The following is a 23,948-nucleotide window of genomic DNA, read 5'->3' as shown; positions in this document are numbered from 1 at the left end:
GACTTCTGATTCAAAAGTCTCCAAGTGCCATCTGAATTACTCTTTTAAAAATGAGCATTTATTAATCAAGCTTGTATGTTCATGTTCAGTTATTTTTCACTTTAATGGCAATGAAAAGGACCTATTAATTGACATTAGAGTGAAATTACTGACCCTAAACATACAAGCTTGATAAAAATGCTAATTTTAGAAGAGAATTTCAGATGGCACTTAGAGGCTTTTGCATCTGAAGTCTTCATATATAAATATATAAACACAGAGCTCAGCATAAATTTGTACACCCTCTTTGAAAAGTAACATTTTAAACAATATCTCAATGAACACAAAAACAATTTCCAAAATGTTGACAAGGCCAAGTTTAATAAAACATCCGTTTAACTTAGAACATGCAAGTAAGGTTAATAATATAACTTGGATTACACATTTCAGTTTTACTCAAATTAGGGTGATGCAAAAATGAGTACACCCCACAACAAAAACTACCACATCTAGTACTTTGTATTGCCTCCATGACTTTTAATGACAGCACCAAGTCTTCTAGGTATGGAATGAACAAGTTGGTGACATTTTGCAACATCTATCTTTTTCCATTCTTCAAGAATGACCTCTTTTAGAGACTGGATGCTGGTTGGAGAGTGATGCTCAACTTGTCTCTTCCCCATAGGTGTTCGATTGGGTTCAGATCAGGAGCCACTGAATCACTTTCACTCTGTTCTTCAGAAATCCAACAGTGGCCTTAGATGTGTGTTTAGAATCATTGTCATGTTGGAAAAGTGCATGACGACCAAGGGCACGGAGTGATGGTAGCATCTTTCAGTATAGAGCAGTACATCTGAGAATTCATGATGCCATCAATGAAATGCAGCTCCCCGACACCACATAAGGACACTGCCACCACCATGTTTCACTGTAGGCACCATGCATTTTTCTTTGTATTCCTCACCTTTGCAACGCCATAAAGTTTTGAAGCCATCAGTTCCAAAAACATTTATCTTGGTCTCACCGTATTGTGTCACGGGAAATAGTCGCCCCAGTTTGGCTTTCAACTTCTTTAGATAACTGCAGTGAACTTGCATGCCAATTTTCTTCAGCCCTTCTCATCAGAAGACGCTCCTGTCGAGGTGTTAATTTCCATGGACGTCTCTGAGGTGTTAATTTCCAATTTCCTGGACATCTCGGTGAGATGGTTGCAGTTCCATCTTTTTAAATTTTTGTACCACTTTTGCTATAGTATTCTGACCAATAAGTAAAGCTTTGCTGATCTTCTTGTAGCCTTCACATTTCTGGTGTAAAGAATTTTTTTTCTTTCTCAGGTCTTCTGATATATATATATTAATGTGGTGCCATTGCTGACAGCATGGAATGGGAAGGTGTTTTAACACCCTTTTATAGTCAACTGTCTGCTGGACGCCTGTGTAATGAATAATTAGACTCACCTGTGGTTGAATTCTTGTTAAATTAGACATTTGTAGACTAAAATTTAGCTTTGCTCCAGAGATGTTCAGTGGGGTGTACTCATTTTTGCATCACCCTAATTTGAGTAAAACTGAAAAATGTGGTCTCTAAGTTATATTATTAACCTTACTTTCATGTTATAAGTTAAACAGATGTTATATAAAACTTAGTCTTGTCAACATGTCAACATTTTGGAAGGTGTTTGTGTGTTCATTGAGATATTGTTTAAAATGTTACTTTTCAAAGGGGTTGTACTCATTTACGCTGAGCACTATATACACACACACACACACACACACACACATATATATATATATATTATATATTCAGTTGATTATATAAGCAACTGAATCTATCATGAAAGATCATGTCATCCACAGTATGTTAGAAATGTCATGTATGGCTGAGCCATCAGCTAACTGAACCATGTCATGTGGTTAGTTGAGTCATACTGTGTTGTTATCAGCAAGCAGAGGACTGTACATGTAACGTAAACATGGTAAAGCACATTACAGGCTTTAATGTTCTTCCTGTGGCAGATTTATGTGGCACTTTCATTGCACCTTGCATTGTGGATCTGGTAGAACAATATTTTATTGTTTTCTTTTCATATCTTTTCATAAATTAGTTTGACTGCCTAAAGCTGATTATGTTTCATCATATACCAGCAATGTTCCTGTAAAAATTACATGTCCTGTAATGACATAGCGTGAAATCTATTGTTGTTTGCATTATGAATGTTCTTTACCAGTAATCCTGCTCTGATTCTTGACAGTCAATTACTATTAGAATACATTAGATGTCTGTTCCTTGTCTTCTTTCGGTACCTCCAAGTACTGTTTTATTCCCTGTGGCAGTTGCTATTGAAGCCAGGCATCAGGCTAAGTTTATTTCATTTTTTTCAAAGATGTTTTACCACAGTCACTGTATATTTTTATTTGTTATATATATATTATATATATATATATGAATAATTTTCAATTGCTCATCAGAGAAGAAGCCTTTACTCACCACAATTTATACTTCACTTCACTAAACAATACCATTTCCCAAAATGTAACACAAACTTGCAAACATTTAGGGAAATAGGAAGTTTCAGCACATCATGCAGGGAAATTAGTTGAATAAGGCTATAGAGTTTTGTGTAAGGCAAGGATCAATGGTCAATCAACCTCATTGGTCATTTATGTTGTATGTAAATAGAAAAATTTACCTATTCTTTGTCTGTGTCAATTATAGTTGTGCAGCATTGAAGATGTGTGTGTGTTGCTCAATTAATAACCCAATAATCCCTGCTGATTTTGTAAGTTTGAACACTTACAAAGAAATGAAGTGTCTATAATTTTATGGTAGGTTTATTTTAACGGATAGGAAGAATATCAAGCAAAAAATCCATTAAAAAAATAAGTAATAAAACTTGGTGGAGAAAACCTTGCTGGCAAGCACAGAGCTAAGACATTTCTTGTAGTTGGTCACCAGGTTTGCACAACTTGCAGGAGGGATTGGTCCACTCCTCTTTACAGATCCTCTCTAAATCCTTAAGGTTTCTTGGCTGTCACTTGGCAACTCCAAGTTTCAGCTCACTCCACAGATTTTCTATAGGATTAAGGTCTGGAGACTGGCTAGGCCACTCCATGACCTTAATGTGCTTCTTTTTGAGCCACTCCTTTGTTGCTTTGGTGGTATATTTTGTGTCATTGTCATGCTGGAAGACCCATCCATGAACCATCTTCAAGTGTTCTGGCTGAGGGAAGGAGGTTCTCATCCAGAATTTTACGGTACATGGCCCCACCCATCACCCCCTCAATGTGGTGAAGTCACCATGTGCCCATAGCAGAGAAACAGCCCCAAAGCATTATGTTTCCACCTCCATGCTTGACTTTAGGGATGGTGTTCTTGAGGTCATAGTCAGCATTTCTCTCCCTCCAACCACAGTGAGTCGAGTTGATGTCAAAGAGCTCAATTTCGGTCTCATGTGACCACAGCACTTTCTTCCAAGCAATTTAGATGTTCAGACAGGCCTGTCCATGTGCCTTCTTGAGCAGGGAGACCTTGCGGGCACTGCAGGATTTCAATCCATTGCGATGTAGTGTGTTACCAATGGTTTTCTTGGTAATTGTGGTCCCAACTGCCTTGAAATCATTAACAAGCTCCTCCTGTGAAGTTCTAGGCTGATCCCTCACCTTTCTCATGAGGCAAAATATTGCATGGAGTACCAGACAGAGGGCAAATTATGTTATTTTGTATTTCTTCCATTTCCTTCACAACAAGCTTCTTGCTGGTCTGTTAGCCCAATCCAGCATTGTGAAGGTCTACAATCTTATCCCTGAAGTCCATTAACAGATATTTGGTCTTTCCCATGATTGTGGTGAAGAGGTTGGAATGGAAGATACAGATTCTGTGGACTGGTTTCTTTTATACTTGTAACAAGATGACATTACATAACTTTCTTACAGTGACAGGACTAATCTGTGTTCCACATGGGCACATAACCAATCTGTGTGAGCCAGAATTCTTGCTGGTTGGTAGGGGATCAAATACTTATTTGACTCACTGAAATGCAACTCAATTTATAACCTTTATATAATGTATTTTTGTTGATATTCTGTCTTTATCCATTAAAATAAATCTACCATAAAAAATTATAGACCCTTACAAAATCAGCAGGGGATCAAATAATTATTTTCCCCACTGTACCATCAGACAAACACAATAATAAAGTCTACTGTGCTGATTCACAGGCCCAATATAATAACATAAATGTGAGATAGCCTAATGTGAGGGTGTATTCAGACAATAACTGTTTGTTTCCTCCAAAATAATCCCAGATTGCATTGTTTTTTTTATAATCATTTCATATAATGTAGCTACACCTTTAAAAGCACTGCGTTGACAATATGAGTTTATTACAGCATTTTTATTCTTCATTCATTTGGCTAAATATACAAATATTACAATAGATTCGAACAACCATGGAGACGGCGCTCAATGCGTGAATAAATAATAACAATAACTATGACATAATCAATTGCCCCAATAAATCATGCAGACAAATACAAATATGTGTAGCTTCACATGTCTACGAAGGGCTAAAACGAAAACGAGTCGAAGCAAAACAATATTCTCTCATTGTTGTCCTTTTTTATATTGATAAACTTGACACTAAGTAAGGTAACGCTGACGTCAACAACCTATCTTCATGTAGGGAAAAAGTAGGGAAAACAGCCCGGTGAGTGACAGCCTCATTGACCAATGGCGTTGTCCGCAGTCTCTGTTCTTTAAAGATTCCACCAATGTGCGTCGAGGAAGGGAGGGGGTGAGGCAATTGGGCGTCGAGGCGAAGTTAGGTTGACGAATGGCAACCAACAGAGGACTACGAGTTAAAAATTGGATTATTTGATCATCTGACTGGCTTTAACGTTACATGAACGGACGCGGAGCACGTTGAGGGGAAACCGCAGATGATATTGTTGATTTTGGAGGCCGCCGTTCCGTTTGGATGTGTTTCGGGAAGACCCTCGCGTCTCGCGCATAGGTCGCGCGACAGATTAGCTGCGGCGTGCTGAGACCGAGTTCAAGAAATCACAAGTTGCACGCGCGAGAGGAAGACCCTTCCGCGCGATTGTTATTGCTGCCCGCCGAGAAATTTGGACATTCGGATCTCCTGCTATGACGTAGTTGGCGTTTCGTGACACATTGTTAATTCAGTTGCAGTTACATCTGATGAAGGAGGCCCTAAAGTACCTGCTTAAATAATAATAATAATAATAATAATAATTTCATATTAATGGATGGCAGCCACTGCATATTTGACAGATTGAGACATTTTTCAGTCGATTGATTTTTATGTTCAGTTCCGTTTCCCAGGACAACCAGACTATTGAGAAAACTTGCCATCCACGTTTGCGATTTTTATGTCATTCAAATTTATTTGAATTATAATACGTGGTCAGGATTTACTTATGGCTTTTGGTGGTGGAAGTTGCTCATCTGTCTTGAATTCATTGCCTCATGGAGTTTGAGTATTTCACGTTTGATAGGATGTAAGGAAGTCACATCTTAATCACCAAAGATGATGGACTTTATTGTAAAATACTTCAGCTACTAGTCCAATGCTTCTTAACAAAAGCAACCCGGATGTCTAAGACCTGTTTAGTGAGACTGTCTTATTTATTCATAATATTATTCATTACGCTTGCTACTTAAATATCCATATTGAGGATTTGCTGTGAATGTCCTTTGAATCTCCAACAGATGGTAACACTTCATAGACTCTTATCAGAGCATCACTGGTTTCAGAAACGTCTCAATGTCGGTGGATGAAGCAAAGTTAAAAAGTTCTGCTTTTTACACATAGGAGAGACGATTACAAACAAGCTGCACTGAAAGTAAAAGTGTATTGAGTAAAAAAATCCGATAAAAATGGCAAGTGAATGCACCTACAGTGCTCAGTATGACACTGATGACACCTTTCGCACTACTAAACTCTCGGCGGACGAGCAGCGGGAACGCGCGGGTTATGTGAACGGCGGCTGCGCGTCCCTCTCGTCTTCTGCCTTCTTCGAGGTCATCGGCGGCTCTCTTTACCGTAGAAAGTTGGAGAAGGGTTTCGTCCAGTATCGGGAGGTGCTGGCTGAAGACAAGCGACTTCAGTCCATAGCTACTTTCCACGAGAAGAGACCCGGCAAGTCGCACCACACCCTGGAGGACACATACAGACTAGTGGCCGAGCACTATTGGTGGGAAGGTTTGTCATTTTTCTCTTATGGTATTATTTTGTTTTTACTACCGATGCATTTTAAGTGTTAGTATTATATCTGAAATTTGAATCAAGTCATCATTATGAAAGTTTATACATGTTTAAATGAGTTAATATATTCAATTATTTAAGCATATATGTATTCACGAGAGTTGTCGATTTACTGCGAGACGTGCAACAGCGACTATTGGCGATCCAATGATGTTTGAAGTATCAACGTGACTCAGATGAAATACTGCCATGAAATAAAAATTGACTGTTCTTATTTTCTTTTTATGGAATATTAGAGTGATTGCCGGTATTATTAATAATTTATCCGTGCACATCATTGTTTTTTTTGTTTTTTTTAATTCATGTGTCCTTTTTATCTTTAATCAAAACAAGCTCCCCTCCCTCTTGCAATGGCATCTCTTTTCTGGTGACGTGTTTATTAGACTGAAGGAGGGACAACCTGCCACTCACATGAGAACACAGCAATTGGCAAAATACAATGATTCAATCAATTCCCAATGTACAAAAGTTCTGCCCTAAGTCTTTTTAAGGTGATTAAAGGGATAGTTCACCCAAAAATGAAAATTTTGTCATCTATTCACCCTCAGGTTGTTCCAAACCTGTATGATTTCTTTGTTCTGTTGAACACAAAGGAAGATATTTTGAAGAATGTGGGAAACCGAACAGTTCTGCGGCACCATTGATCTCAATAGTATATTTTTTGAAGTCAATGGTGCCCCAAAGAAGATAGATTACAAACGTTCTTCAAAATATCTTCCTTTGTGTTCAACAGAACAAAGAAATTCATACAGGTTTGGAACAACTTCTGGGTGAGTAAATGATGATAGAATTTTAATTTTTGGGTGAACTATCCCTTTAAAGGATTAGTCCACTTTTAAATAAAATTTTCCTGATAATTTACTCACCCCCATGTCATCCAAGATGTTCATGTCTTTCTTTCGTCAGTCGAAAATAAATTAAGTTTTTTTTTATGAAAACATTCCAGGATTTTTCTCCTTATAGTGGACTTAAATGGACTTGCGCAGAGTTTCAGTGCAGCTTCAAAGGGCTTTAAACGATGCCAGACGAGGAATAAGGGTCTTATCTAGCAAAACGATCGGTCATTTTCGAAAAAAAATACTGTATATGCTTTATAAACACAAATGATCGCCTTGCACGTGCTTCCACTTTCCGTATTCTTCAAAACGCATAGGCCATATGTTTATAAAGTATATACAGTTGTATTTTTTTTTCGAAAATGGCCGATCGTTTCGCTAGATAAGACCCTTATTCCTCGTCTGGTATCGTTTAAAGCCCTTTGAAGCTGCACTGAAACTGTAATTTTGACCTTCAACCGTTTGGAGGCCATTGAAGTCCACTATAAGGACAATAATCCTGGAATGTTTTCATCAAAAACCTTAATTTCTTTCCGACTGACGAAAGAAAGACATGAACATCTTGGATGACATGGGGGTGAGTAAATTATGAGGAAATTTTTTTTTGAAAGTGGGCTAATCCTTTAGGGTAGCTATGATAGCATTTTATTTACACAGAACCTTTTGATTGGAGGAGTTGAGGTGTATTAGAGTTGGCTTGTTTTAGAATGACTTTTATGCTGCATTGCATCCTTAAGGTGGATTTGGAGGTGGCAAAGCTCTCCCTCAGGGCCACCATATCTCGAGACTTCTTATGATGTTTATAATTCTTAAACTGCTTTTGGAATGTCAGATCTCATTTAGTTATGCTTGGTATTAGATGACAGCTTTGTGATTAAGTATCTAGGCTGGTAACTAAAAGGTTGTTGAATTAGATATGGGTTGATTAAGCACTTAAGACACTTAACCTTAGGTTATTCCAGGAGCACCGAACCTGTAATTTGTGTATTAAAAGCTTTGGCTAAATGTCTACTTGGTGAATTTATTACTAAGTGGACATCAATGTTAGAGAGGTAAAATACACTGACCAAAAAAATCCTCACAACTGCTTGATATTTCAGATCATTGGTTGAACTCCAGCCAATAGCCAAATGCCAACTAAACTTTAGATTATTTTAGCAATGGATTTTCATCCAACGGTTTGTAGATTGCTGACAGTATTCAGCTCAATCTACTGTCCATTTATTTCAGGGACACTGTCCCACTGGAATAGAGGTTAGTCATTTGTCAGCTGACCAGTCATATAAAAGTTCATTTCTTCTGAGGGTTCAAACTCACCAACTTTAATGTAGATCTTTAACTCCTAAGCTATACCACTCCACAGTCCTCTGAGAACTGTTTGGAGTGAGACATATCTGTTTCTTCTCTCACTCTCATTGGCAAGTCTGGACTTATTGTGATGGGAGTAATAATCTGAGCTTTTGGTGTGCTGCTTCATGTTTTCAATGAATTGCACCATGGGTGATTTCTCAATACAGCTTATTGTTGAACAGCTGGGTATTTTGCCCTGTGCCACAAACACCTTAGTTTGCCAAATGAGTTTGTTACAAACTAGACAAACAAGTAAGCCTATTGCGGACAATATGCCCATGTCTAATATGATGTTGCAGTTGTGGATCAAATTTGAAATTGCTGATGACTTGTTGATTTTGTTAGGTCATTAGAAATCTTAATTTATAAAACTGAGAGTGGAATTTATGAATGTATTTGATATTTGGACAAGTTTGTATCCTGATTTGGCAAGTTGGTAAAAAGAAGATTTCAAAGTAACATCAATTTTCATGTCACAATTCATTCTAATATTGTTTAAAAACAGATATTTATTTGGATTTTACCTGGAGAATAAAATGCCACAAAAGCATGTTTTAACCTTATTTTTAAAATTTTAGCCTTATTATTCATATCTGCATGTATATATTTTTTAAAGTGAAATCAAATATAATATATACATATACATTAAATTTATTTTACCACACTTAACCACTTTTTACATTGGCAAGTTTCTTATTTAACTGGAGTTGACTAGTGCAATACTCCTAAGAGATGATTATGACAGATATTTCTGTTTAAGATTGTGTTATTTTCATTGCCAAGCAAAAAATTCACCTGCTGTGAATTGAGATTCCTACACTAGATGTCAGCTGATTTAGTCTATGTAATGTGAAAGTGAAAGAGAATGGGTAATGCCCACACAGAACTGAGCTACTTGTAGAATAGGAGTGGTCAGACAGCACTGACTTTCTTTTTTGCATAGACACACATCAAATCCTTCTCTGTAATAATTCTGTAAAAATGTATTTTTTCTTTTAGGAATGTATTTTCAGGTCAGAGACTATGTCTTTGGCTGTGAGGAATGCCAACGCAGTCAGTCTGAGAGATCAGCGGTAAGACTATGGTTTTTAAACCTATTTATCCACATTTCAGTCAGGATTACTGTTTTGACTTTATCTCTTACTTTCACTTTGTCTCTGTCTCTAGTGTTCCGACGTGGGACTTATCTCCAGGATGGTGGAATCGCATAGTCATCAAGTCTTAAGTAAACTTAATAGCCAACGGGAAGCAGGGCTTTTCTGTGATATCACACTGAAAACTGGTGATGGCCAGTCTTTCGTCGCCCACAAAGCAGTCCTTGCCGCAGTGAGCGAGTACTTCCAGGAGTTATTTACTGAAATGGACTCAGCCACAGATCCCCAGTCACATGTTGACCTCACAGGTATGGGTGCAGTACAAATTCAAGTTAAACCAGTTTCAAAATCAGTGTTTGTTTACATTTGTATTAATTTAAAAAGGCCATTATTTAAATTATTAAGCATATTTTATTCATTAAGGTGAGCCATTGTAGTCTTCTCTGATGATGCTTTTGGTTGTTTAAAGTTTACTTGTTACAGGGTTCCCACAGTCATAGGAAACCTTGAATATTAGGGAATGTTAAAATTATAATTTCTAGGACTGGAGTCATAGGAAAGAATATATAACTATTTTACAACTGAACCTGCCACAGCTCCATCCTTAACCTTTAGACTGTCATTATCCTATGTTAACACACTTATATCTTTTATTTTATCATTCAGGGCATTAATAAGTTATTATTTATGGTTTCTCATATAGGATTCAGTGAGCAGAGCCTCCTTGCTTTACTAGAGTTTTCTTACACTTCCACCCTCAATCTGAATCTGGACATCTTGACGGAGGTTTGTGCCATGGCCCGCCATCTACGCATGTGGCCTGCCCTTGAGGCTTGCTCTGCTATCAAAAGGGAGCGAGAGACTTGTCAGTTACATTCTAGAATGCACAGCACTCCTGGTGAACCAAATAATTCAATGCCTGGACCTTTCAGGAGAGACCACTCCTCAGCTTCAGGAGGGAAAGTGGGACTCAAAAGGAAGAGAGAGGATGAGGAAGGAGAAGGCTCTGGGTCTTCCTGGAACATCCAAGCACAGTACAGTGAGCAGATTGTTGATAAGGTAACAGATGAATCTGAAACAGAAACCTCAAATCCTCAGTTCCAACAGCAAGTCCCGTTCAGTTTTCAGGTTGAGGAAAATGGCTTTCCATGCAGCCCAAATCGCAGAATGAAGCTCATGGACTTCAAATCTCCATCCTGTAAGAAAAAAACTGCCTCTCGCCCCACATCTTCAATCATCTCAACATCTCCTTGCACCTCTACTCGTTCTTCCTTTCCATCACGCCGTCTGCTTCGTTCTTCACCTGGCGCTGCACTTGCTTTGCGCAGACTCCTGCCGAAAATTGACCTCTCCACTAAGAGAAAGAGGAAGTCCTCTTCCTACCGGACATACAAGCCTCAGTGTGAATTCTCAGTGACTCCGTCCCAATCTCAGGCAACTTCTTTGACCCATGATACCTCAGTAAAGGTAAAGGAGGAGTATGTGGAGGAGAAGGTATGTAACAAAGTCTCTCAAGAAGAGGTGCACAGTCCCCGTGCTCAGGAGAAATACCGTCTTCTTAGCTTCCTTGGCTTGCAGAGGAAATCCCTGGTAACCGGTCCAGAAGAACTGTCCGGTTGGGGGCAGAAAAAACGACTTAGGAAGTTAAAAGTAAGTGATTATTCGCTCACAGCCCGGCGGAAACCTCGTGCACAAGTGGTCCCATTGGGATTCGGAACCAGTTTAGGGGTGCTTGCTGCCGTTAATCCTTCTCTGTCTCTCTGTGACATGAGCAGAATGGACTTGCTGAACAGACCAGTGAAAATAGAACTCCAAGAATCTTGGAACCAAGAAAGGTCCAAAAGGAAAAGAAATGATCCTGTGCAGCCAATTGCAAGAGCTACACGTAGCAGGTCATTGCTGCACACAGACTCCAGTGCAATCGTTCAAACGCTCAGACGTCACCATAAAAATCAAGATAAAGCACCTTCCCAACCTGCACGAAGAGGTAGAGTACCAGCACACAATGCCTCGTCCCCTTCAAAAAGTACTATGCTCAGGATAAAACAAGAATCTTCAGACAGTGCCATCCTGCAACCTATTCACCGTCGCAATACTGTCTGTAGCCCCCAGGCAACTCCCCCTAAAGCACCAGGACGTAGGGGTCGCCCACCAGCAGATCGCACAGTAAGAGTAGCCACAACAAATTTGCAGCACACAAAGCGGCACAAACCTGGGCGTCCCCCAACAGGTAAACCTAAGAGTTCAAAACAAATAGAAAGCAAAACAAAATGCAACCGTACTACAGGAGTGCCACAAGCAAAGCACAGCAGAATTGAAAGAGGAACACAGGTGAAGGAAAACAGAAAAATAAAGGAACATTCGAAAAGAAAGGACAGTCCTGAAGTTCAGTATGGTGTCATGAACTGGGATGCTTCCAACCATCAACATCTTCACAGCCATCCTCTTTACAAAACGATAAAGGAAGAGCCAGCTGACCCCTTGCCCTTAACCCAGCCATTCCCAACCAGTGATCCCTCAGACCTGGGCAAGCGTCAGAGCAAACCGCCTGTCAAACTGTTGGATCAAGGCTTCCTCTTTGGGTTCTGTCGGCAGCCAAGTGGCATCAAACGGGAGGAGGAGAGCATGGACATCTACCTGACTCGTTCGGTCTCTCATGGAAGTAGTTCCCATTCATCACCTGGCATGGGGAGAAGAGATCGGGTGAGGGCCAGGATTATGCCAGATCGGACAGGCCTAAATGGGCCTCACTGGGCAGGACTTGGCAACAGGCACTCACCATTTTCCCAAAGGATTGCTATTCGAGTGAAGACAGAGAGGGATGAAACCAGCGTGTCCCAAGGGTCACAGGTTAGCCGAGTTTCTAGACACCCCCAAGTTAGCAAGAGGAGCTGTAAAGTCAAGAAAGAGCCTACAAAGACAAAGGTGATAAAAGTTTCCCTAAGACTAGCATTTGGTGATGTTTAATCTTATGACAAAGGCATGTGACGTAACTGTATTGTAAACTTGTATGCAGCCTGGCTCAGGGAAGTAGTACTCAAATGTCAATCGTTGGAAAGAATGATACTAAATTTAAATTGGTAATAAATACTTGAAAAAAAAATCTAATATTTATCTGTTTTGTCTTCATAGAATGTAAATAAGCTGCTTCCTCTGAGCAGTCGCCGTTCCGTCCTACTGGAATCTATCCGACGGGCACGTCTGAAACAGCAGAAGAGTCCTCACGGTCGGACCTCCAGTGGAGCACATGCTTGCCTGCAGTGCAGAGCCACCTACAGGGATTGTGATGCCCTTATTATGCACCGGATCAAGCACATTGAAGGCAAACACTGGCCCTGTCCGGTATGTATCATGTCTCCTGAGATCAGGGAGGTGCTCCCTTCCCATCCCAGCAATGTGCCGGTCTACTGTACAAAGCTTTAATAAAAGGAGGGGTAGAGCTGATTATTTGCCCTTATTGTAAAAAAGAACCATCAGAGCTGTGACAGAGCGGTTTGCACGTCCAGCATATTGACTGAGCAGCATGGGTTTAAATCCGGCTTGCAACATCAAAGGGTTAGTTCACCCAAAAATGAAATTTCTGTCATTGAGTACTCACCCTCATGTCATGTCATAGGCAGCAACGTCATTGCACCTTTTGAGGTCCAGAAAGGTTGTAAAAACATTGTTAAAATAGGTCACGTGACTATAGTGGTTCAACCTTAATGTTATGAAGCGAAGAGAATATTTTTGTGAGCAAAAACAAAACGAAAATAACTTTTATTTAACAATTTGATCTGTTATCGCACATAGTTAATGTAGTGGACTCAGTGCAGGCTTCCTTGTTTATGTCCAAACGCCGACTCAGTATTGGCTGAAACTGAACACGTGAGCACCACGACGCAGGCGTGTGATGCTGACGCAGGAGCCGGCCAGTTCACTACATCAATTATGTATGACAATAGTTAAAATTGTTGAATGAAGTCGTTATTTTTTTTTTTTGTTTTTACTACCTTTCTGGATCTCAAAAGGTGACGTTGCTGCCTTATGTGTGGTTCAGATACCCTCGGATTTCATCAAAAATATAATTTGTGTTCCAAAGATGAATGAAAGTCTTAAAGGTGTGAAACGAGATGAGGATGAGTACTTCATGACACAAATTTTATTTTTGGGTGAACTAACCCTTTAATTCCATTTTTCCTTGCTCACTCCATAATTTCAGTCTATTCTCCACTTAATAAAATTGACAAAAGACCACAATAAAAAAGCACCCAAGTCATCTAAAGGTTTTCCTTTCCCTCTTACTTTGTACCTCTATATCTGTTTTTTTTTTTCTTTTTCACATTTAATTCTCTCTTGCAGTTGTGCAGCAAGACTTTCTTCAGACAGAGAAATGTGAGGAATCACATAAGGACACATAATCCCAAGCTCTACAAATGCCGCCAGTGCATTGCTGCTCAGTGAGGTCAGTCTGTAATCCACAGACATCTCTATATTTCTGTTGATTTCTGTAGTTTTTTTTTCTTCATTAGTATTTTAATTTATTGTTTTAAATTTTAGGTGAAAAGACACAGGATTAAATGAAGAGGAGCAAAGCTTTGTTTCTTTAAATATTAACGCTGTAAATACCAAGGATCTGTGATGTATGACAATGAGGTTGAATTTATTCATGTAAATAATGTCATGATGGTTTAAATGGTCCTTTTCCTCACAATAATTATTATTTAAGTAACTAAGCTGAAGTTGCTTTGCAATTGATACAGATGTGTTAAACCAGAACTTGAACCCATGTTGTTTTTCTCAGGGGGGCAGAGACTGATGGTCAAGGTGATATATGTATAATGAGAATTGTGTAGAATGCTTTAAATTTGTTATTACTAATGTAATTACTACAGTTGTTATTTCTATTGTTATTATGATTATTTTTTATAAATGGCATAATCTTGAGTGCACTTAATGTTAGCTTTGTTTTGAAACCTAAGAAAGATGCGATTGACTGGGATGTACTTGAATGTTGGAGTGGAGCCAGTGGACTGCCCTAAACGTGTGGTTGTCTGGCAATGTTTTAGAAAAACTATTACAGAAATTAGTCAGGAATTTTTAAATGAAGGTTGGGTAAATGGAGTTAGTTATTCTAGAAGTCACAAAATGGTTAGCCAGCATTGGTGAAATGCCATTATTTGGGTATATACAATTTTGTGAAAACATTTGTTTGATTACAACTTTTCAAAATGAGACAATGACTGTCTTTTAAATAAGGGAATCCCAAATTGTCTAATGTGATTTTATTTTTTTTCCCCCTCCCCTCCTTTGATAATTCCTTGTCTGACTTTTTATGCATATCCTTCTTTAACATACAATGCAATGGACTTTAATGAAGAAGTTTTAAATGTTGAAGTGTTTTGTCTGAAACACAAGTTTAAAATGTAGAACGACCAAATAGCCATATAAATAAATTTTTGCATTTTAAAATTTATACTTTGCTTCATGTGTATTTGTGTACTTTGAGGTATTTTCGTTTGTTACACTAGTGAATTCACAAAGTAAAATGCAGAACATATTTTATTATATCATAATTAAATATGCATATCAGTAGTGAATATGTAAGAACATTTTCACCATTTTGACTTGCATATTACCTCGAACAGCACTTAATTTGACGTTAAAACATCAAATGTCATAGTTAAAAGAATGTGAGGTTGCAGCAAAATCTGTAGCAGTTTCAGATGACTGATACTCTGAAATGAAGGCACCTAATGGAGATACTGCACACAAACTCCCATTTAAATACTTGTGCACAAATTCACACATTATCAAGATTTTTGCTGTGAAATGTATGCTTAATATTATAACAGCCTGTGAATGAATTTGTTTACCAACTTGTACACTGCAGATAAACATTTTCTCATTTGTTACATTCGGTCATTTTCCTTAAGAAAGGACTTGACAGAATTTAAACATAAGACTTCTGATACGTTTAGTTGTTGTTGTTATCAACACTTGAATCCATGTAGAAGAGACCCAAGATACAGAGGATTCTACAGCCCAGACCACAACATTTGTGTTTTATGGGGCAAAGTCAAGAGTTGAGTGTTAGTGAGAGGTCAGAGTTTGGGATGGTCATCTGCACTGTTGCAGAGGGCAAAGTAACGTTCAGTAGGTAGAGAGTAAACAGCCATTGCCTTCTTAAACTCGTCCAGTGGGCAGTAGACATCACTGCAGCCTGGGATTTTTTGGTCCTGCAAGTATAATTAACAGCTTCAAAATGTGGATAGACAACACAAAAAAGATCTAGCCAGATTTAGCATTAAAGCAATAATGACAAGCAACAAGTTCTTGCTAATGCTCGGTGATATCAGAAGAAGTGATGGATGTAAGCCTCAAAACGTAGATTTTAATAATGTATTAGTAAATGTTGAAATGAACATTAACCTAAGATCAAAATGCAGTAAAAGTATTGTTCATTCTTAGTCCATGTTAACTAAAGTAGTTTACAATAAGGCTTTATTAGTTATTAGTTGAGTGTTACAAAAAAAAAAAAAACTTAAGAACTCATTAAATTGATCAAAAGAGAAAGATTTACTAGGTTACAAAAGATTTCTATTTAAAATAATTGCCATTCTTCCTATTCAAAGTATCCTTAAAAAATAATCACAGTTTCCACAAAAATGTTAAAAAGCATCACTTTTCAACATTATAAGAAAATCAGCAGGATCATGTGACACTGAAGACTGCAGTAAAGGTTGCTGAAAATTCAAATTTGCCATCACAAGAAAAAAATATATTTTAGAGTTATTAAAATAGAAAAGAGTTACTTTAAATTGTAATAATGCTTGATAATATTATTGTTTTTACTGTATTTTTGATCAAATATATACAGCCTTGGTGAGAATAAGAGAATTCATCCATACCATCATACCAACTCAAAGCTTTTGAACAGTAGTGTACCTATTTTTAGCATTTTACCTCCTGATTACTGTGTGAATGGTCTTACCTGGCCAATGTAAGATACTTTAACATAGTGCTGGTTAGTTTGACGGTGCTGGTACAGCTCCAGTGTGATGTCAGCTGCATACGGCGGCCATTTCATGTCAAAAACCCCCAAAGCCATGAGACAAGGCATCAGTGTGGTGTCATGCACAGAATACAGGAACAACTTTCTGTATCAACAAAAACACACAAGCAGCAACTCTAAATATCTCATTTTCAAGAGGACATTTACGCATGTGATCTCTGAGTCTGACCACTGTGAGGCAGCACCTCTCAAGTTTTGTAACTGACATTTATTGTCTGGAAATAGCATGTAGAGAAAGTTACACAGTTGTTTAAAAAAAATGTTTTGGACGCTTGAATGTCATTTTGCAAGTTTAATTTTTAAATATGGATTGCATAAGCAACCTAAACATTTTTTTAACCTAAACATTCAAATAAGTCACGTTTAAAATGATAAAACAATAGATGCACTGTTCAAAATGAAGACACCTGTCTGGTTTAGAAGTTGGGCCTTGAATTTTGTCCTCAATGTTGGTTAGGAGTATGTGGAAAAGTGGACCCACGCACATCTGTAAATTCTGCCTGAGGACAAACAAAAGCAAATAAACATTTACAGAGACCTTAAAACATAAGCAACTTCTTACATTCTCTTCTTAAGAATCTATAGCAGGATTCCCTGGCCCTCACCTCTTACTGGGCTCATAGATGTGATAGATCATATCTACTGCTCTCTGCTCTACGATACTCCTCCAGTGCTCCAGAGCTGTAGGAAGCGGCAGGCCATGGGTCTAGGATCAATAATATAACAGTACTGAATTTGAAAAACATAGCTAACACAGATGAATGTGTAGAATGTATTAACAGGGGACACTTTACCTCTCTGGCCACCATGTCATCTCTAATGAGGATGAAGTCGAGACGTTGATGAGGATTAACACCCAAGGAGCTCTGGATGCTCTGGAGGTCTGCAGCAATGTCAGGAAGCGTGGATGATTCTCCCCAACGATGACTACATTTGATGCACCACAGTCAATCACAGACACATGATGTTAGACCCGTTTTGGGCATTTACACTAATATTCAAAACTTTGGGGTCAGGAGGATTTTTTTTTTTGAAAGAAATTATTACTTTTATTTAGCTAGCATGATTGATGAAAAGTGACAGTACATAAGACACATGACAATTTTAAAAAAGACATATTTCAAATAAATGCTGCTCTTTTGAACTCTATTCATCAAAGATTACTGAAAAAAAGTCAGTTTCCACAAAAAATATTAAGAAGCACAACCGTTTTCAACATTTATAGTAACAATTAGTGGTTAAACGGATCGTTGTTGATACGTGATCCGTACGGACCAAGCCCCACGGTTTGGGACGCATGTGATTCGCGCATCAATTGCAAGTTTAACTGCAATAGAGTGAAAGGTTATCATTTGCACGTGTTTTGTCTTGCTAGTTTACACATTAAATAGATATAAAACCATTCCAGTGCTAGAAGAGGCAAAAGAGGATTTCGGTATCGCACCCCACACTGTAATTGGTGCGCACATAGCCTAGATAGCCAAGAGATACAGAGAGGGGGGCGAGTTACATATAGCTCGCGAACTCCAAATTTATTTCTCTTTCGCGTCGTCAGTGCACTTGGATGGATACATACACGCATTATGTCAATCAAAATACCCTTCTCGGCAAGTATTCTCGTAAACACATTAGGTTATATCTTATAGGTGCCCTCGAACGTTTTTTTACAAGATGTAATATAAGTCTAAGGTGTCCCCTGAATGTGTCTGTGAAGTTTCAGCTCAAAATACCCCATAGATTTTTTTTTATTAGTTTTTTTAACTGCCTATTTTGGGGCATCATTAAATATGAGCCGATTTATGCTGCTGCCCCTTTAATTCTCGTGCTCTCCACCCACGGAGCTCGCACTTGCCTTAAACAGTGAATAAACAAAGTTTACACAGCTAATATAACCCTCAAATGGATCTTTACAAAGTGTTCGTCATGCATGCGGCATGTATGCGTCGGATCATGTGAGTATTGTATACTGTTATATTGTTTACATTTGATTCTGAATGAATTTGAGGCTGTGCTCCGTGGCTAACGGCTAATGCTACACTGTTGGAGAGATTTATAAAGAATGAAGTTGTGTTTATGAATCATACAGACTGCAAGTGTTTAAAAATGAAAATAGCGACGGCTCTTGTCTCCGTGAATACAGTGAGAAACAATGGTAACTTTAACCACATTTAACAGTACATTAGCAACATGCTAACGAAACATTTAGAAAGACAGTTTACAAATATCACTAAAAATATCATGATATCATGGATCATGTCAGTTATTATTGCTCCATCTGCCATTTTTCGCTATTGTTCTTGCTTGCTTACCTAGTCTGATGATTCGGCTGTGCACATCCAGACGTTAATGTCTGCCCTTTTCTAATGCCTTTCATGATATTGGGAACATGGGCTGGCATATGCAAATATTGGGGGCGTACATATTAATGATCCCGACTGTTACGTAACAGTCGGTGTTATGTTGAGATTCGCCTGTTCTTCTGAGGTCTTTTAAACAAATGAGATTTATATAAGAAGGAGGAAACAATGGAGTTTGAGACTCACTGTATGTAATTTCCATGTACTGAACTCTTGTTATTTAACTATGCCAATATAAATTAAATTTTTCATTCGAGGGCACCTTTAATTGAACGAGATGAGAATTCGGATGTGTGCGTGCATGGGGTCTTACTCAAAGTGACAGCAACCTATAAATACTTGCTATTGTCTGTTAATCTATATTAAATTTATACAGTGAACAGTGTCATTCTACATTTAATTATTAAATTTCTGTACATGAAAATTAATACTACAGTTAGACATTATACTTTATTTGTAACTTTTTGTTGTATATCTATGCTTGTAATTGGTGTACAGTATTGGTTCTTTTTACAGTCTGTTCACTTGCCTTTAATAATGTAGGCTATTAGTTAGGCTAGTAGTTTCTGCTGTCATACTGGAGTTGTTAAAGTGGGCTAAGTAATAAATGGAAAGTTACCCCCCACCCCCCAATATGATATGATCCGAACCGTGAGTTTTGTGATCTGTTGAACCTCTAATAACAATAATAAAACTGTTTTTTGAGCAGCAAATCAGCATATTAGAATGATTTCTGAAGGATCATGTGACACTGAAGAATGGAGTATTGATGCTGAAAATTCTTAAATACTTTTAATTGATTTTAAAATAGAAAGCAGTTATTTTAAATTGTAATAACATTTCACAATATTATTGTTGTACTGTATTTTTGATCAAATAAATGCAGCCTTGGTGAGCATAAGAAACTTATTTAAAAGCGTCTAAAGCATTAAAAAAATCTTACCGACCCCAAACTTCTGGACGGTAGTGTATTTTACCAAAGCAAAGGTCTAATGTTTCATTATAATAAAGTATAATGTTGTTATTAGAGTATTGTTTAACCAGGAAAAAAGTACAAACCTCATTAAATAAACAAATAATTAAAGAAAAAAAAAAAAAAGGTTAAATATTTAGGAACATTTAGGAATAAGTAGTTCTTACAATTCTTGGAATTTTTTATTTAAATGTATTTTATTATTATTATTATCATTATCAAAAAAAAATCTCAATTAACTTTCCATTTTGAGCTGTTGTTCAGTATGAATGTTATATTAAGTTTATTATCATCATTATTATCAAAATAAAGCAGGTTTTACCCAATGAGCCGCTTGAGCAGCTTGCATCCATGATAGTTGGGATAGAGGACTTCATTCTCAGCTTTATCAGTGAGGATGGACACAACACCTTAGAGTGGGAGAAAATCAAACATGGAAAGGCAAACACAGGAGTGTGTAATGCTCATCTCATCCATTACTCAACCAAACCACACAAAAAAAGCATAGCTGAGCTGCCACCTTACCTGCTTGTTCCTGTTGGAACAGTCCAGCCACCAAACACTTAGCCGACTCAATGGTGCGCACAATGTTGGTAGAGCGAATGCTGTAAATCAACGACAGATAGTCCATCTTACTCATTTAGCTTAATGATGCAATTCAGAGCCATAAACATTCATATAAATTAAGTCCCATTAGTTAACGTTAGCAATTTGTTTGTTAAAGTATTATTTTTTGTTAATGTTAATTAATAAAAATACAACTGTTCATTGTTAGTTCATGTTCAATTAAATAATATGAACAAATTCAACCTTAGATTTAAATATGTATTAGTAGATGTTAAAATGAACATAAACTAAGATTAATAAATAAAAAGTTAACTAGTTAACTAATGTTAACAAATTAATTCTTACCGTTTTTTCTCCTCAATATAATACAATTTAAGGTGTCATTTTTGCCAGCAGCAAAACGGTGTCGAACAATATAAAAATCTGAATGAAAAATCGCCAATATCACTCACTAAACTTCTTTAGGGTTGAAAGAAGGTGTGAGGAAGGGCTCTTCCTGTATGTATTTCTTTCGTAACTTCACTCCAAGATCGTACAGCTGTTGCATGCCCACCGTGGTCAGCTGACCTGGATAAGTTCCACCCTATGAAAGCAGGAGCCAAAGTCAGTGTCATTCTTTTTTTATGTGACAACCTGGCACAATTTCCATCTAAACAGTTAGGTATGCTAATGTTTACATAATGTCTGACACTGCCATTTACTATCAATCCACTTCATTCCAAACATGCACTCAAAACATGCCTGTAAATGACACTATATCACTAGAACTATGTAGACTTCCAAACAACACAACCATACAGTATGTCTGCTGAGCATTTCATTTCCAAACCATTTGCTCTTTTATTTTCTACTCTTCACAGAAAGCTTTTATTATATGTTAGAATGTGGCTGCACATATTTTGTCCAATTTAAACACAAAAGCATCACTGATGCTGGGAGAAAGGGTTTAGTTCAATGGGATTCAGGTCTGAGCTTTGTTGCAGGTCAGTCAAGTTCTTCTACACCAGACTCAATAAACCTTTTTATTTTTTGACCTTGCTTTGTGCACAGGGGCATTGTCACAATGGAGCAAAAAAGGACCCTCGTCAAACTGTTGCCACAAAGCTGGATGCACACAATTCTGTAGAACAGGGATGGGCAACGTCAGTCCTGGAGTGCTGCTGTCTTGCAGAATTTAGCTCCAACCCTGATAAAAAAACTCACCTACCTGTAACCTTAGTAATACTGAAGACAATGATTAGCTTGTTCGGGTGTGTTTGATTAGGCTTGGAGCTAAACTAAGCTATAAAGTAGCATTAATATTTGCCCGCTCTGGACTCACTGGAATAGCCAAACCTATTCATTAAAAAGAGTTGTGGTCCTAATGTTACCTCTCAGTAGGGAAACCACAAGATGGATCCTTTCTAATCCTCTGTGCAAAACACAGTTTCCGTTGTATAAGAATGTTTGCCTGGCAAGGCCAGACTGATATATCTTCTACAAGATATATCAGTCTGGTCAGTCTGCCCTCCGTCGCGATTCGAGTCAACTCCAAACCATACCGTGCAATCAGATTAGTTTATTTCAGTGACGCAAACAGCGTCACTCTAGTGCGGCGAAAATCCCTTCAATATCAACAAAGATTGCGCACGGGAGACCCGAGAGTTTGTTCTATTCCGCCGTGAATTCAGTTTTAAGTGACCAAAAACACATTCATTATTTACTTTTCGCTGTTGACTCTCTTGTCGCTTTGCTAACGTCATATCCGCCCTTCTCTGATTAGTTTACTCCGCTTCCTGTTTGCTCGGATTTGCTCCGCCCTAGAAATCGAATTGATTCAATGGCAGACCAGACTCATCCGCTGGTACAGCAGTGAGGCTGGATTTTCCAGGCGATAAGAATGTGGCACAAATGCATAAACACAAACTCACCGTCAATATTTTTTCCCTGTAGCTGTCCTCCACAAGAGCTGGGGGTCTGGGTCCCCCCTGCAGGTCTGTAATCATATAGTCCATTTCTGTGTGAGCGGGTGCTTCTAGTAGCTCAGGGACCCATTGTGCCTAGGGGTGCAAAAACCCTGCGTCATACTGGATATAATTAGCATCAACATGTAGACTATTAAAGACATATGACAGTGCCACTGTCTCGGAGTAAAAAAAGCATGCTGTTAGGAATGAGATTGACAAATGATTCTGAGACATTTAAACAATTAAGAATAATGCCACATTTGTGCATTCTCTAGATTCTTGTTGGGTTTTTTTTGTCCCATCATCTTTTGTATTATATTTATTATATTAAAATTATTATTCCTATAGTTTTTTACCCCCATGATCACACAACATTGCAACTTTGGGCACTGAAGTGACACTAATCAGCTCTCTTACCTCCAACACATCTGGTATAGATTTCAGCGGCGTCCTCGCCCCATGTCTGAATAAAACTTGAATTAATTTAAGCTCGTATGGAGAGGGTTCAGCCTTATTCTTTTGAAACCAAAACACTGACCCTAGGGCCACTGAACCCACCAGACCCACACGTGCCCACATGATGCACCTGAAAGAGACATAAACACTTGACTTGACATTTTTGGTATGTTGACATGTCCTGTGTTGTGACATAGTACTCCAGGTAAAACTGAACAACACTCTACATATTATTTTCTAATTAATATAGAGTTTTTTAACCTCAACAATTGAAAGCCTACATGGAATGTTTGTCTTCGAAAATTCATTGGTCGCAACAGAGGAGCATTTGAAACGAACTTAGTTAAACCTAAAATGTGATTAAAACCTAAAAGAAAAGGTGACCAGTTATGATATATCAAATATACATTTTAACCTAAAATGTTCGTGATGATTTAAAACGGTGTCAACTAACGTACATATGTCATAACGATCCACTTATAATAATTAATTGTTTTCTTTACAGATCGTATTTATACTTATAATAACATTAGTTAATTTATCACGTTGGATACATGGTTTCTACATTGTATACAACTGTAGCTTACATATATTTTGTTTTTTGTGATATATATATATATATAGGCTATATCAAAATGCGTCAGTACATTTCCATAAGTGACTCAAACACAGCAACTTCTGTCTCTTTCAGTAATGCTGCCTGCCTGTCATATCTGCAAGTTTCATACGCTCTTGCAAACTGTCAAATATCAAGCACTAGTTTTAATCTATTAAGTAAAGTAAAAACATCTAGGTACACTAGAGAAAGTTCTTTTAAATATCACCAACCTGAAGGTTTCAGTCCCGGCAAGTTAATTCCACTGGTTTTGAATTGCACTCATTCCTTTTAGTTTCAGGAAGATTGAACATTACGCCGGTTGACGGTGAGGTGCATTCTGGGATATGTAGTTTCATAGTCTACCTGTTCATTCTGAGCAAAAGTGGAAACACCATATTGTAAAACTACATTTACCATACTCATAAATGCACAACTCGTTTACTGGCGTAATG

The 23,948-nt window shown here is 37.9% G+C and overlaps 2 protein-coding genes across 3 annotated transcripts; one reads left to right on the top strand and one right to left on the bottom strand.

Annotated features, from left to right (window-relative positions):
* The first annotated feature begins 4,563 nt into the window (after window positions 1-4,563).
* Window positions 4,564-14,990, top strand: si:dkey-229b18.3 (uncharacterized). 2 transcript variants are annotated; one of them, XM_067410636.1, is made up of 7 exons: window positions 4,564-6,202; window positions 9,451-9,524; window positions 9,619-9,853; window positions 10,249-12,395; window positions 12,678-12,887; window positions 13,887-13,989; window positions 14,085-14,990. In XM_067410636.1, the coding sequence occupies exons 1-6, from the start codon at window positions 5,878-5,880 to the stop codon at window positions 13,986-13,988; spliced, it is 3,093 nt and encodes a 1,030-aa protein (XP_067266737.1). In that variant the 5' UTR covers window positions 4,564-5,877; the 3' UTR covers window position 13,989; window positions 14,085-14,990. The 2 variants fall into 2 exon arrangements, with proteins under 2 accessions (XP_067266737.1, XP_067266736.1); XM_067410635.1 differs by having other exon boundaries at window positions 4,566-6,202; window positions 10,249-12,470; window positions 14,085-14,989.
* A 156-nt stretch (window positions 14,991-15,146) lies between these two features.
* acp6 (acid phosphatase 6, lysophosphatidic) lies at window positions 15,147-23,842 on the bottom strand. The gene is made up of 11 exons (XM_067410637.1): window positions 23,727-23,842; window positions 22,860-23,028; window positions 22,407-22,535; window positions 20,949-21,079; window positions 20,455-20,534; window positions 20,252-20,339; window positions 17,394-17,526; window positions 17,205-17,305; window positions 17,007-17,099; window positions 16,519-16,684; window positions 15,147-15,763 (listed from the first exon to the last, which is right to left on the bottom strand). The coding sequence occupies exons 2-11, from the start codon at window positions 23,019-23,021 to the stop codon at window positions 15,629-15,631; spliced, it is 1,218 nt and encodes a 405-aa protein (XP_067266738.1). The 5' UTR covers window positions 23,022-23,028; window positions 23,727-23,842; the 3' UTR covers window positions 15,147-15,628.
* Between the last annotated feature and the right edge of the window lie 106 nt (window positions 23,843-23,948).

Source organism: Chanodichthys erythropterus, chromosome 14, assembly GCF_024489055.1.
Source record: "Chanodichthys erythropterus isolate Z2021 chromosome 14, ASM2448905v1, whole genome shotgun sequence".
NCBI lineage: Eukaryota > Metazoa > Chordata > Actinopteri > Cypriniformes > Xenocyprididae > Chanodichthys > Chanodichthys erythropterus.
Note: the sequence above shows the minus strand (reverse complement) of the source record. Positions and strands in the feature narration are given on the sequence as shown.

What these genes read in the sequence shown, in the direction of transcription:
- acp6 (XM_067410637.1), bottom strand. Translation starts at nt 23,021, where the DNA reads ATGTGGGCACGTGTGGGTCTGGTGGGTTCAGTGGCCCTAGGGTCAGTG. An exon ending in ACAGGGAAAAAATATTGACG is followed by an intron (nt 21,080 to 22,406) that starts GTGAGTTTGTGT and finishes CTGCTTTCATAG; the next exon opens with GGTGGAACTTATCCAGGTCA. An exon ending in CCAACTTCTAAACCAGACAG is followed by an intron (nt 16,685 to 17,006) that starts GTGTCTTCATTT and finishes TTGTTGATACAG; the next exon opens with AAAGTTGTTCCTGTATTCTG.
- si:dkey-229b18.3 (XM_067410635.1), top strand. Translation starts at nt 5,878, where the DNA reads ATGGCAAGTGAATGCACCTACAGTGCTCAGTATGACACTGATGACACC. An exon ending in AAGAGCCTACAAAGACAAAG is followed by an intron (nt 12,471 to 12,677) that starts GTGATAAAAGTT and finishes TTGTCTTCATAG; the next exon opens with AATGTAAATAAGCTGCTTCC. An exon ending in GCAAACACTGGCCCTGTCCG is followed by an intron (nt 12,888 to 13,886) that starts GTATGTATCATG and finishes TCTCTCTTGCAG; the next exon opens with TTGTGCAGCAAGACTTTCTT.